Source organism: Scophthalmus maximus, chromosome 3 (assembly GCF_022379125.1).
Source record: "Scophthalmus maximus strain ysfricsl-2021 chromosome 3, ASM2237912v1, whole genome shotgun sequence".
Taxonomy (NCBI): Eukaryota; Metazoa; Chordata; class Actinopteri; order Pleuronectiformes; family Scophthalmidae; genus Scophthalmus; species Scophthalmus maximus.
Window position 1 is genome coordinate 3,023,218 of NC_061517.1, and position 14,283 is coordinate 3,037,500.

The 14,283-nt window shown below is 45.7% G+C and overlaps 2 protein-coding genes across 8 annotated transcripts in view; one reads left to right on the forward strand and one right to left on the reverse strand.

Annotated features, from left to right (window-relative positions):
* Positions 1–1,220: 1,220 nt before the first annotated feature.
* LOC118317567 (dysbindin-like) lies at positions 1,221–7,651 on the reverse strand. The gene is made up of 4 exons (XM_035646379.2): positions 7,233–7,651; positions 2,845–2,994; positions 2,502–2,651; positions 1,221–1,629 (listed from the first exon to the last, which is right to left on the reverse strand). The coding sequence occupies exons 1-4, from the start codon at positions 7,273–7,275 to the stop codon at positions 1,325–1,327; spliced, it is 648 nt and encodes a 215-aa protein (XP_035502272.2). The 5' UTR covers positions 7,276–7,651; the 3' UTR covers positions 1,221–1,324.
* An 843-nt stretch (positions 7,652–8,494) lies between these two features.
* The window catches only part of zmp:0000000926 (mediator of RNA polymerase II transcription subunit 1.1), a 28,589-nt gene continuing 22,800 nt past the window's right edge, over positions 8,495–14,283 (forward strand). For 4 of the 7 annotated variants that reach the window (XM_035644696.2, XM_035644705.2, XM_035644697.2 and 1 more), the window contains exon 1: positions 12,118–13,746. The gene's annotated coding sequence lies outside the window, so the exon portion shown is untranslated. Of the gene's footprint in view, positions 8,565–10,120; positions 10,300–12,117; positions 13,747–14,283 lie in introns of those variants that run through there. The other 3 variants (XM_035644698.2, XM_035644700.2, XM_035644706.2) reach the window with 1 other exon arrangement.

Here is a 14,283-nt window from a genome sequence, read left to right on the forward strand (position 1 = left end):
GAACGTGTAAAACAAAAACTGAGAGGCTCATTTCAACAGATTCACCTTCTGCCTTATTTTATTTAGTTCATTACACGATGGTGACATGGGAAAGAAATGTGCAACATTGATAACACTGTAAAAGGCTGATTAGTAATGTTGACGATCCACACACACACACACACACACACACACACACACACGCGTCAAACACACACACACACACACACACACACACACACACTATACAGTGCATAAACGGGGAAGTCACTCACTGTTCGCGTGATGAGAGGGGTCACAGGTGTGACCTCAACACTTCGTAGCTACACAACTGAAACGTACGAATGAGCTCCACTCATCACGCCGTAAACTCTTGTCACCTTCCCGGTGAAACGTTAGGGTTTGGGTTTTACGTAATCTACCTTATTTTTTCTCCTTTGTCTTTGCACATGTCTGTATTTGTCCGGGGAAAAAACTTTATGGCTTCTGATCTTTTTATTACGCTTCACACAAAGATCCACCTGCAACCTCCCGCTCTCACACGGCTCCTCCTCATCGCCGCCTTTGTCCAAAGCGGGCAGGAGGGAGGGTTCCCTGCGGTCGTAAAGGAGGAACTCAACTTCCACGGAAAATCATTTGCAGCCACGGCGTGTTTGTGCATGGCAATGAGAGTGAGAGAGAGAGAGAGTGAGAGAGAGAGAGGGAGAGAGAGAGAGAGTGAGAGAGAGAGAGGGAGAGAGAGAGAGAGTGAAAGAGAGAGAGACAGAGAGTGAGAGAGAGAGAGAGTGAGAGAGAGAGAGGGAGAGAGAGAGAGAGTGAGAGAGAGAGAGGGAGAGAGAGAGAGAGAGTGAAAGAGAGAGAGAGACAGAGTGAGAGAGAGAGTGAAAGAGAGAGAGACAGAGAGTGAGAGAGAGAGAGAGAGTGAGAGAGAGAGAAGGAGAGATGGAGAGAGAGTGAGAGAGAGAGAGGGAGAGAGAGAGAGAGAGAGAGAGAGAGAGAGAGGGAGAGAGGGAGAGGGAGAGAGAGAGAGAGGGAGAGAGAGAGAGAGAGAGAGAGAGAGAGAGAGAGAGAGGGAGAGAGGGAGAGAGAGAGAGTGAAAGAGAGAGAGAGACAGAGAGTGAGAGAGAGAGAGAGTGAGAGAGAGAGAGGGAGAGAGAGAGAGAGAGAGAGTGAAAGAGAGAGAGAGAGAGAGATAGATAGTACGATAGTACGATAGATAGACAGACAGACAGACAGACAGATAGATAGATAGATAGATAGACAGACAGAGAGACAGACAGAGAGACAGACAGACAGATAGATAGATAGCCTCAAACTCTTCTGCCCTCTCTCCAGGCAAAGTGTTTTACGAGGATTTGGTCACGAGGCGTCCTTTTTCGCCCTCGTCCTCCTCGTCCGTGTCCTCGTCCCTGGCCTGGGGGACGGAGGTGAGCAGCAGCGTGTCGGCGTGGACCTCTTCGTCGTCGGACTGGACCACCGGCGTGTCGGCTCCGGCCCCGGAGCTGGTGTCGCTGAAGCCCGACGACGTGGAGGCCATGCGCGACTTGGAGCCGCGGCGGACCTCGCCTTGACGCTTCAGAGGTGCGCGCTCCCTGTAGACGACCTCCGCATCTTCATCCTCGTCCTCCTCCTCGTCCTCGTCCCCGCACTCTGTAAACCGAAGCTCGTAAGAAGGCGCCAGCACTTGTTGCCAGTGTTAGATTCGATTTGTATTTTCCAACGCTGAAAGTGTCTGGTTTTAGTTTTCAGAGTGGACTTGCAGGTGTTGATTTAGAGTTTCAATAAATCAACCAATAAATTCTATGGGGATTTCTGTGTTGATGCAACCTACAACCTTTGTTGTAGGTCTCACGAATCTTCACCTTGACCAATGACAGTAGAGCAGGGGTACGGTCCAATTGTCAAATTTGCAGAGGAAGTTTCCTAAATCTTGAAGTGACCTGGAAGTATTTGATCAGCAGCCACAATAAGAGCTGCTCGGATTCTCTAAACGCATAGGAAAGGAGCTTCAGTGCTTCCTTTCCTGTCTCCGTCAGCATAGGGTACACTGCAGCTTCCTATGCAAAAGGAAAGGAGGCATAGACGTCCCACAATTCATTGCGGCAGCGTTATTTAACGTGACGCGCCAAGTACGAACGTAAACACAGTAGACGAAGAAGAAGAAGAAGAAGAAGACTATGAATATGACCCAGAAGAGACGCACGCCATCATGTAAGTTTCTGTGTCATATGAATCGTAACATCTGATGTCACACGGTGGTGAAACACTGAAACATGCTGATGGAGCCACTGAGGTTTTTGTAGTTCATCTTCAGAAATGTGAATGAATCCTCCTTTACACCTTTCCTTGACCTCATGACGTTTTCCGCTGAGGTCAAGGAACAGTGGATAGGAAAAAGACGATGGCAAGGACAATGTGACCGAACCCCTGTGTTCCCCATTTCGCCGTGTCTGCGTGCAAGTCTGATCCAGCTGATTCTGAATTTGCACTCTCATCACGTCAGCCAAACACTCATGAGTCACCTGGTAGTGGGGAAGCGAGCGCCGCCTCGTCTGCTCCCGAGCCCGAGTTGAGGAACACGTCGAGAGCCTCCTGGTCCGAAATGTCCATCAGGTCCATCTGCTCCAGGACGTCCACGTTCACCTCCATTGAAGAGATGCTGCCCATGGGAGCTGCGTATATACATATGGGCATTATGCACAGTAGCAGTAGCAGTAGGTGATCACAGTGTGTGCACAGGGTGGTTGTGTTCATATCTGAATCTATTCAAATGTACGATTCTATTCTTTGTATTTAAAACGGTCAACATTCTATTTTTATTTGTGCGTTCGTGCCACGTGGAGGAATGTGAGGACCGTCGCTCACGTTTCCTGCTGTCGATCTGCAGGTGAGCAGAGGGCAGGTAGTTCTCCACGTCCTGCTGGTAGACGTCCTCGAAGAAGAGCTGTCTCTCCCTCATCTTCAGGTGCTGCGCAGAGTCGTTGTCCAACGTCCTCGGGGAGTTGTCCGTCTCCGCTGGCCGATGGAAACGACACGCGCAAAACACATGAAAAAAAACTTCAGGTGAATCAAATATTTCATCGCAAAAAGAAATGATCTGATGAGTTGTATCTGACACACTGGGAGCTGTTACAGACAAAATACATTCAAAAAGAAAATGATTGATTTGAACACTTGAATTAAAGCTACAGTGTGTGATATTTAGAAGAACTTATTCACAGAAATTGAATATATTGTCCATAACTATGTGTTCACATATGTGTAATCACCTGCAACAAAAAACCAATGTTTTTTTTCGTCAACTGTGAATGAGTTAAATATAGTACCGTGAGGTGGACCCGACCTCCGTGTGAGTCTCCATGTTTGCTACGTCGTGTTGAATACGGTTGTTGCACCAAACGGTTCCAGAATACGTCGCGTTCACGTTGCATTTTCAGACGCTGCCCGGAGACCAGAAATGGAACCAGCGGTGCGCCGCCATAAAGTGTCCCGTGTCGGTCGCTCAGTTGGTTGCCGTTTGCAACTTTACCACCAGATGGCGCCAGGAAATTACAAAAATGTCACACTGGGGCTTTAAATGGTTTAAACTGAACACTTGTTGACGGGCACCAATGGGTGACACAAAGCATACATAATCATATTTGGTTTCAAAACTCCTCAAAATTGCAGTTGCTGTTTAAAATTACTGAAGTCCTGTCATATCCAAAAATCTTCTACATTCCTATTGCCAAACTTTAAGCGGTACCAGATAAATAGCGGAGCAGCAGACTCTTTCACATCAGAGACAAACGTTCTGATTAGATTAGTCTGACCTCCAGCGGTCATGATTAGACTCAAATCTTCTACGACTAAGAAATCATTTGCACCTTTTGCATTGTAAAGGTGTGCTGCACCTTAATGGAAAATATCTTTGCATGCATGTATGCAGATGTATGTGAGTGTGACTTAAAGTCGCTGGGTCATGACAGAAATTGTTACCGTGCCAACACAAATGTTCATACAGAGAGGCCTTTGATTGATTGGCTTTCGGGTGTTTTCGCGTTGGTTTGGAATGTGGTTACGATGAGCAATGAACAATGTGCCCATTTTTTCGACCTGCAGTCCCTCCTTTTCTTGGCGTAGTCACACGTCACACAACTGCGTGTCAAAATACAGATGTGAAAAATCTACCCAGCGCGAGTCCTAAGGGTTTGACCTCCGGCATCGACCTCTGACCTCGGCCCGAGCAGCAGTTGGTTGCGTAACTGTGCCGCAGCCTCAGCTCACACTGTGCCTTTTCCAACTGGGCTCCACGAGCTGACACTTTGACTCACGTCACCCGTGTTGTTGCGCATGAATCGGCCACTGCAGGCAAGTGCACATAGACTGTGTGTGTATAGTATGCATGCTCATGGTTGATGCTCATTCGGTCACCCGGTGTGTTTAACATGTAACAATCCTCCAAGACCGACATGTTTACTGTACTGTAGCTGATGGAATGCAGCGGACACGTTAGCAACATTCGCTTCACTACATCGTATACAGGTCTGAAAACCAACGCAGCAGCCTTCCTGTAGCTCCGCCCCTCTGTTGTGTTGTCTTGTGTTGTGTTGTGTTGCATTGTGTTGTGTGTCCTTTCCTTGGGTTGTGTTGTGTTGAATTGTGTTGTGTGTCCTTTCCTTGTGTTGTGTTGTTGTGTGTTGCCTTGCTTTGTGTTGTGTTGTGGTGCATTGTGTTGTGTGTCCTTTCCTTGTGTTGTGTTGCCTTGTGTTGTATTGTGTTGCCTTTTGTTGTGTTGTGTTGCCTCTTTTGTGTTGCGTTGCCTTGTGTTGTGTTGCATTGTGTTGTGTTGCGTTGTGTCGTGTTGTGTTGCGTTGTGTCGTGTTGTGTTGCGTTGTGTCCTGTTGCGTTGTGTCATGTTGTGTTGCGTTGTGTCATGTTGTCTTGCGTTGTGTCATGTTGTGTTGCGTTGTGTCATGTTGTGTTGCGTTGCGTTGCGTTGCGTTGCTGATGACCTGCTCTGTGTCACTGGCCTGATTTGAAAAGAGAGAGAGAGCTGTAGGACTTAAGTCAGTCTGACTGCAGCCGTGGACACACTCTCTCTCCACCTTCATCATCAGCATCATCATCATCATCATCATTTAAATACAGAACGAAGGCTCACGAGGTCCCACAGCTTACACAAGTGCAGACCTGAGACTAATAAATTAGTTACCATCGGCTGCAACATTCTCCACCTATATACACACAGACACACGCTGAATCATAATTTACCCGGGGCTCACTGTTACATAACGCTGCAACAATCCTTCCACTGCCCCCTGGAACAGAGGACTCCTACTGCACTGAGGCGCGTGACAATGCCTTGACTGAAGTGTGTGTGTGTGTGTGTGTGTGTGTGTGTGTGTGTGTGTGTGTGTAGGTTGTTGCCTCAACCTTGTTGTTTTAGTTGTTTTTTTTAAGTTTGTCAGAGGAGAAATCATATTTCTTATCCAGTTTGTAGAACGTGTGCTGAATATCTGTGACGCCGATCAGATCATGGTGTTAATTTTATGGACAGGATTATGATTTAGGTTTCATTTTTCCTCCATGCCTTTGGAATCTCACACAAGATTTAGAGTTGGTGTGTGTTCCTGACGTGGTGGGGGTGTGTGATCCCAGGCCAGAGGTGCCAGTTGAGCTGAAGCACATGATTTCTTTCATCCAGATAATACACACAGCTTCCGCACTGTGATATTTTGCCCCCCGGCATGCACTTCTGCTTCCTCGCCTGCACCTTTTTCTAAGATGAAAACATTCAATCTCTTAAATCAATACGCGACTCATTAACCCGCTCGGTGTCGTCGTTTCTTTTGGTGGCGCAGTCATACATCAAGGGTCCCGGCGACTGCACTGGGACCGAAAGGGAGAACAAATGTTCCTATTGAGCCATGAGCTGGTCACATGGTTTTTTCTTTTTTTGCAGTCGTTCCCCTTTGTGGCCACTGGGAAAAGGAATCCCATGATCACCTCTGTTGTTTTTTCAGTGAGCAGAGGCACCGGCGGCTGTTTATCCGCGTCGGAGCTCGTGAGGGAGTCGAGGGCTCCGTGACCGGTCGCATTGGTCAAGCCCGCCGGTCTCAGCGTCCGGGGCCCTCACCGAGCTCCCTGTAGGGCCGATCACCTTCCTAGTAGACGCAGGCATACATCATTTATGAGTGAGATCACTGCACCACAGCTGAGCCCCCCCCCCCCCCCACTCCCCTCTTATCCATGAACACACAGCCACGTCGTAAGAACGTGAGCCCCGACTGCCATAGATTTATGGAACCACGGTTCTCCCACCACCATCGGGACTCACTGCCGGATGCTCGCGGCCTGAAGCAGGAGGCCATGAACGCTCACATGAACCTATATTATTCAAACACGCCGTGTGGTTGTTCTCCATCTACACCATCGCCATCTCCACATCTACGTCTGATCCATCGGATCACCCCCTTCGCCAGGTTCCTCTCATCCCCAACTCCGTGCTCGTGCAGCATCTTCGACCCTTTCTGAGCCGACCACTCGCTTAAGTGTCTGATCAGATTGTGAATTCCCAGGCCATTCCCCTTCCCCACTCCCCCTTCCCCACTCCCCATTCCCCAAAGCCATTAAGGCACTTCACACAGGGCTCAAATGCAAAAGATGACCTCCAGCCGTGCCCATTAAGGTCCATCCACACTGTGCTCTCCGAAGTGCAGCTCGCATCTGTAGACATTATCACGCCCCACACACTTGAGGAAGTACAGTCGCTATCCTGTTGCTGCAATTAATCCTCCGTTGCATCACCACCCAGGATGTCGGCGCTGATTTGGGGTTTAAAAATAGAGACGTGGCCTGTTTGTGTCACTGTGGACGGTTCAGATCTTTACAACAGCTATGTTTGGTTCAGGGCTGGAGAATAGTTTAACTTAGAAACTTTGGAAAAGGCTTATGGAGGGAAAAACCTGCACAGCAAAACGATACAGCAGGTCGGAGCTGCGATCATAACTCCTGCCGTAGTAAACGTGTTTCACGAAGCACGTGACTGTTGTGTTTAATGAGCTGCGAGTCAACGAGGAGCTCAACCTGCGCCTGCACAGTGTGATATCACGGCTCCTCACGATGTTTCCCGTTAAAAGCCCGTGGAGACTTTGCTCCGGAGACGAATGTGATGAATGAATTAAACGCGAGCAGAGGAACTCATGACCATAAAGTTAAAGTTATAGTGTGGAGGCGCCTTCTCCTCGGCTGCACGCCTGCAGGTTACTCACATGCCAGTCGCCTGTTGTGGTTGGTCGATCCAGTAGACGACATGATCCGATGGATGTGAGATTGGTTGCAGAGAGGGAGTGTGTGTGTGTGTGTGTGTGTGTGTGTGTGTGTGTGTGTGTTTGTGTGTTGTGGCTCGTCCCTCCTGTCACGATGCTGGTGTGTGTGTGTGTGTGTGTGTGTGTGTGTGTGTGTGTGTGTCTGGTCATCGGGTCATTGCATCTCTTGACTTTGGCACCTGGACGATCAAAGATAGAAGATTCACATGATCCTTTATCCTCCTCTTTTCTCTTCTACTCTCTGTCTTCCTTTTCTTTTTGCTGTCCTCCTCCCCGATTGCCTTCCTATGCTGTTCTCTCTAGGTTTTCCCCCTCTCACTGCTTCACACTCTCATGTCTCTCTCACACACACACACACACACACACACACACACACACACACACACACACACATACACTGTCTTGCTCCCTCTGTGTGAGGCTTGGGGGGGGGGAGTCACAGTGGGCTACGACACTGTGGCCTGTACCAACTTGGGACTAGGAGGGGGTCAGCAGGATCAGGAGCAGAGCAGGCTCTTTACATAACATCCTGAAACAGCCTGTAACAGGATCAAACCCTTCCCATCTCAACCGTCACACCTTCTGTACATTTGTATTTCTTTTTAAAAAATTTTTTTTGCTTCCATGGGCCTTATGTGTCTTTTGTGTGTGTGTGTGTGTGTGTGTGTGTGTGTGTGTGTGTGTGTGTGTGTGTGTGTGTGTGTGTGTTTGTGTGTGTGTGTGAAATAGAATCTGTCTTACCAGACTTTAACATTTAAAAGGCACAGAAGGGTTTGTTTTGCACTGAAATTATGTATCTGAATTTGTTTTGGTCTCTGAATTTAACCTCTTCATAATTTCAATTACTGATTTGTTTGGAATCGAATCTGTCTCACCACACTTTAAAATGTATAACGCATTGAATTCCTGGCACTGGATCTTTTTTCTTTACAAAAAAGGCATTACATTTTTTAGCACAGAAGGCTTTTTTTTGCACTGAAATTATGTATCAGAATTTTTTTTGTCTCTGAATTTAACCTCTTCATAATTTCAACCATTGATCTTCAATTCTTATTTGTCAATGTTCGCTAATTCAGGTTTAAAAGTCGAATCATAGGGATCAAAATTCTGTGTGAAAAAAAAATTCGGATGCAACATCCGGGACACCAAGGATAAATTGTCCAGCCAACGTCCAGCCAATCAATCATTACGCTCCATTAGTCATGTGACGATGCTTTGAAATTACCGGAAAGCGCCTGCGGTCAGGCGATGTCAACAAACCAGGACGCCGCTTCGGTACGTACAGTTGATAAAACTCTTTTATTTCCCTTTTTGTGTCGTTTTGTTTAGCAAGATTCACTTAACAGAAATACCCGACACGTTTCACATTAACAGCATTCAGTGAACATGTTATTTACGCAACAAACAAAGTTTCATGTCGCGTCACTATTTGTCTGTTTCCGGTCTGCCCTTCACAATAGAAGCCCAACTTCAAATCACTCAGCATTTTGCTACGAGGCAACTTGAAAACATGTAAATAAATAAATAAATAAATAGCTTAAATGAACACGACCACATTTTAATAAGGAATTTAAAAATATGCCAAAAAACTATCATTAAGAGAGTAACAAAATAAAAATAAAAAATTGTTTCTATGTTTGGAAACTAAAGAAAAGTTCTTAACAAGTTTAGAAAAAACCCAATGATGGTTGGAAAAACTCAATGCAGCAGAGAAGCAGATATTTTTATTCCACTTTTAAAGGGTTCCTATATGCAGTATGGAAAAGTATGGAATGTGAAAAAAAATTGAGAAAAACAAAGTCTGGAATTTTGAAATGGAAAATGTGTCGGAGCCCTGTTTGTAAGACCCAGTGGTGCTTTTGTCTAAATGCTAGCATCAGAATGATAACGATACTTATGCTCAGCAATGTTTCGCAGATGATATTCTCCAGGTTAACAGATTAAATAACCATATCAAATAAAATAAAAACTCATGAACCTCCCAATTAACTTAATAATAATAATGATGATAATTGAATTTAGAGCTGCAAAAGTTAATCAATTAATCGATAAGTAATCAACTACTCAATTAATCGCCAACTTTTTGGATAACCGATTAAACGTAGTTTCTAGTTTCAAAATTCTATGATTTCATCTTCTTAAATAGGAATATTTTCTGGTTTCTTTGGTGTGTGGACAAAACAAAACATTATCTTGTCGGTTTTGGAAAACGCAATCGGCATTTTACGGACCAAACAACTAATCGATTAATCGAGAAAATAATCGTCAGATTAATCCATAATGAAAATAATCGTTAGTTGCAGCCCTGATGGAATTGTTAAATTATTGTATTTTGAGATCCCACGTTGGCCTGATAACATTTAGGCTCGACGTCCCTGCGATTTCCACCCATGAGCCTTTGTAGTATTTATAGTTTACAGATATTTGAGTGACAGTTATTTTTTTGTTTGCATATATATATTTCGTAAAAAATTAAATCAGATCTTTTTTTCCCCGTGGCCTTTGTGTTAAAGAGGTTTGTTAATGTAAAACCTGAACAACAACAGCAGCGTACAGTAATAACAGGTCATTAAACACACTCACAAGCTGTAACTGTCACATGTGGGGGTTAATGGGCACCTAGCCTCACGGAGTCGTGCAGGTCCCGACTCCCTCGTTCCAAATAAGAGGCTTCTAACAGCCAATTACATCACACTGGAGTTGAAGGAGGAGGCGGCTCCCGTCGAACAGCTACAATGTCACGATCATGGAAAACCTTTTTGCAGACTGTAGAAAAAACCTGATATGATTCTGATGCTGCGATCACAGATTCTTCTCTTTTGTTGTTTCAGCAGCGACAATTTCACTTTGGGGGAAACGATTGCGACATGGGATTCGTTGCACCACAAGTCGACGGTGTCCTTTTCGTTGAGAGCGGCTCACGCATTCCTCAGAGATGTGGGGGAGATGAGACATTCCAACCTCATCCACCCTGTGATCTCAAAGTGTTCCTCGTGTTCGACTGCCACTGGTGAGTCAACACTGGCATCTGCTGGCGAAGGGTGCGTATTACACCTCAGCTCTAAACCTGCCGTCTGCTCATATCTCACCACTTTTACGGCAACGCAGAGAAAAGTCACTGAACCTGAAGAAGTCGCAGTTGATTATCAGTAAAAACCCTTGTCGTCTTGTCCCAACGACTTATCGGGTGTTTGAGTGTTTTAGCTGTTTTGGATTTTGTCTTATTTTGGAAATGAACCGTGATCGTATATCAAATTTGTATTCTCGGGGTTTCAGATACTCCCCGGGTTTAATTCATTCAGGTGCACAGAAGGGGGTTTCCACCAGTGACTGTTTCACAGTGTTATAATCTGTCTGTCTGTGTGTGTGTGTGTGTGTGTGTGTGTGTGTGTGTGTGTGTGTGTGTGTGTGTGTGTGTGTGTGTGTGTGTGTGTGTGTGTGTGTGTGTGTGTGTGTGTGTGTGTGTGTGTGTGTGTGTGTGTGTGTGTGTGTGTGTGTGTGTGTGTGTGTCGCTCTTTCACTGCTGACTTCCTCCTTGAAACTGTGTTGTCTCACTTTTCTGCAGCAGAGTCTCTGATGTGGGTTGAGAGTCATACTGTGGTGAATATACACATTTGTGCACACATGCACGCACACACACACACACACACACACACACACACGCACACACTCTATTCATGGGCACCGCAGTTATTATTCCAGTTGCATTTGGTGTTAAACACGTAATAAGACGCCGGGATTTCTCAGGTGAACAGTTGACATGTTCGTCTCAGTCTCGCCAGACAGAAAAGTCAGAGTCCGCAAACTTTATTAAAAATATCACATTGTGCTGTGTGTGTGTGGGGGGTCACCATGGCAACAGACATTCAAGTGCCACGAGCACACCTGCCTGCCAGTTTTCCACCTTGTGCCCCTGAGCCTCCCTGCTAGACGGCGTCTGGATGCACGGGCGACAGTTGGAAACGTCTTTGTTCTGTGAGCGAGGAGCACGCAGTTCTGTCAAGGTGTTAATGAGCCATTCTGAGAGACTGTGCTTCACACACACACACACACAGACACACACTTTGTCTTGAATGATTGACAGCTTCTTTTAAAGCAGCAACATTTTCTAAACACCAGCAGCACATTCAATGTTTGTCCTTTCCAGCAATATAGATACACATATATATGTATATCTATATATATATGTCCCAGATGTTTTTTGTCTTTCTGCAGCTCTGGAATGTTGTTAAAGAGTCTCAGCTCTCTGATTGTGCGACGTGTGTCTGTCTGTACACACGAGCTGTGAGCGTGAGCAGTGGAGGGATCGGTTTTTGGGTTAACGCGATGGTTCGCAAATTCAGTTTTGCAAATTTGTGTGTGTGTGTGTAGAGTTGGGAACCAGTGACTCATGTGGAGAAAACAGGCTGCTCAGGCCGACGGTATCACTTTGACGTGGAGCCTAGCCTCTGATACGTGGTGTTTTCGTGTGGATATTAGTCATTGCAGAGAGAGAGAAAAAAGCATAACCACAAACTAACATGGTTTGTGTGACCTGGTAACAGATTCGGGTCAAATTACTTTGAAATGTAATCAGTTACCTATTGCATATCACATGGCAATTTTTTTGTACACTTAATACAATTACAATTTAAACATAAAAATCATTGGCAAAGCGGATAAAAATGCATTCAGCATATTCAGCATTCACAAAACCAAAAAAAGCATGATCATTATCTATAAATCATAGAAAAGGAAAGAAAACATTTTACAAAACTGGCAACCTGAGAGGAGTAATGTACACAGTAATATACTGTTGAGTAAAGTTATATATATATATATATATGTATATATATATATAGCTTTTTTTAAATTGTCATTTAAAAATTGCCATACTTTAAAGACATCATCAAAATGTTAAGGGGTAATCCTCGAGACCTCGTCAATGTAACTATAATCTACATACACATTTTTCAAATGTAATCTGATTACAGAATCCAAAATACATGTAATCCGTTACTACCCAACCCTGCCTGTTAAAATATATAAACATCAACTATACATTTTATGTTTCTTCTCCAAGGAACGTATTTTGTGGGTCACGTCCATTGTTAGAGTTTCAAACAAAATAAACAGTGATTCAATCTGTGAATGCTGACACATCCAATGCCTTTATGACGTGGGAAATTATTTGATCCGTATATTTAAAATACATGTGAAATGATTTGTCGGCAGTATTGTGATAAAAAAGAGAAGAAGAGAAGAAGAAGAGAAATGTGTCAATATGTCACAAATGGTTTTATTATTTATGCCTCAGATTGTCTCCCTGGGATTGTGTGTGTGTGTGTGTGTGTGTGTAATGGATCATGTTCACACAAATGAAAGAGCATTTAGATCAGAGCGTGCGCGTGCGCGTGTGTGTGCGCGTGTGTGTGCGCGTGTGTGTGTGAGAGAATGTATGTATGAGTATGTGAGTCACGCACCACTATCCAGTCCCCTGGGCTTTGAGTTCTGATGCCCATCTTTCTACTGCAAACTGAACCCGCTGAACCTTCTGCTGTTTACACTCTCCCCCTCCTCCCGCTCGCTCGCGCTCTCTCTCTCTCTATTTATCTCTCTCACACTCTCTCATGCTCATCTATCATCCCTCCTCATCTATTCGTCTCTCTCTCTCACTCTCTCTCGTTTCCTCTCTCCATCTCCCTCCAGCTCCCTACAGTGCATCTCTCACGCTCCCTCGTGTTCTTCTCCGTCTTTTTTCTCACTCGTCACCTTCCTCTTGTCTCTGTGAACCCCTGCAGATCAACACTTACTCAGACTTTAACTCTTCGCGGTGCAGACAAACGCACGCGCACACACACACGCACACACACACACACACACACTCAGGGGTGCGTGTGGTCAGAGAGACTAGATGCCATCAGAAGGAAAAGGATGTTGGTGCCTCCATCAGATATTGAAGCACTGTACTTGAGATGGAGCCCAAGATGGAATCGCCATCGTTTTCGTCCTCATTCTCTCGAACCACCTTCACATCCTCATCTCCATCCTCATGGCTGTGCTTCACACGCACACACGCACGCACGCGCACACACACAGACACACACACACACACACACTCTGTGGCCACACTGAGCCTCTTCTGTCCAACAGCAGACTGTTAACAATGTGGCTCTTTTATCTCTGCATTTCTGTGTCAGCAAACGTCCTGTTTTTCATGAATGTGTGTGTGTGTGCGTGTGTGTGTGTGTGTGTGTGAGTAAGTAGTGAAGGTGCAGGAGAAGGGGGGGGGGGGCGCCACTCGTGTCAGCTCTTCCAGAACATGTGAGGCGTTGTTTCCGAGGCTCCGCTCGACGAACCCCCCCCCACAAACGGCAACGTCAAACTTCACCGCCCAACTTCTAAAGTGCTTTACTCACAGCGAGTGAGCGAGCGAATGTGCGTGCTGGACACAGCTTTATCGAGCTGTGTAGACGAGGTAAGTGGAACGTGCATCACATGGCGTGAAGCTCATACGAGCACATCTCGTGTGTGTGTGTGCGCTATACATTCACCGTAAGTAGTCACAGAGTTCATTTCATGCAACAACTCGGCTCTTCCTCTGCCTCGCGAGCTACGATCTTGCATTCAAACCACATTCTGTCGTCTCTTTGGCAACAACCCTGTTGCTTGGTCTTTAACCATGTTCGTTCCTTTTTTGTCTTGTATAATGTAAATCGATGGGATTGATATCTTCTTCTTCTTCACGCTGTCATCCCCCCCGCCGCCCCCAGGGCAGAGCGGCCTCTCTTCGTCACGTTGGGAAGCCCGGGTCCTGGTCACGGATAGCTCCTCTACACACACACACACACACACACACTGTAAACGGCTAATCGGGTATCAAACCAGCGGAGAGGAAAAAAAAGCGCCTCCACTCCGTGTCTCATTCATTATTCACAAGCTGCAAATGAAGTTGGTACAGTGGGAGCGATCAATTATAGATGAGAGACGGTAGGATGATGGGGGGGGGGGAGGC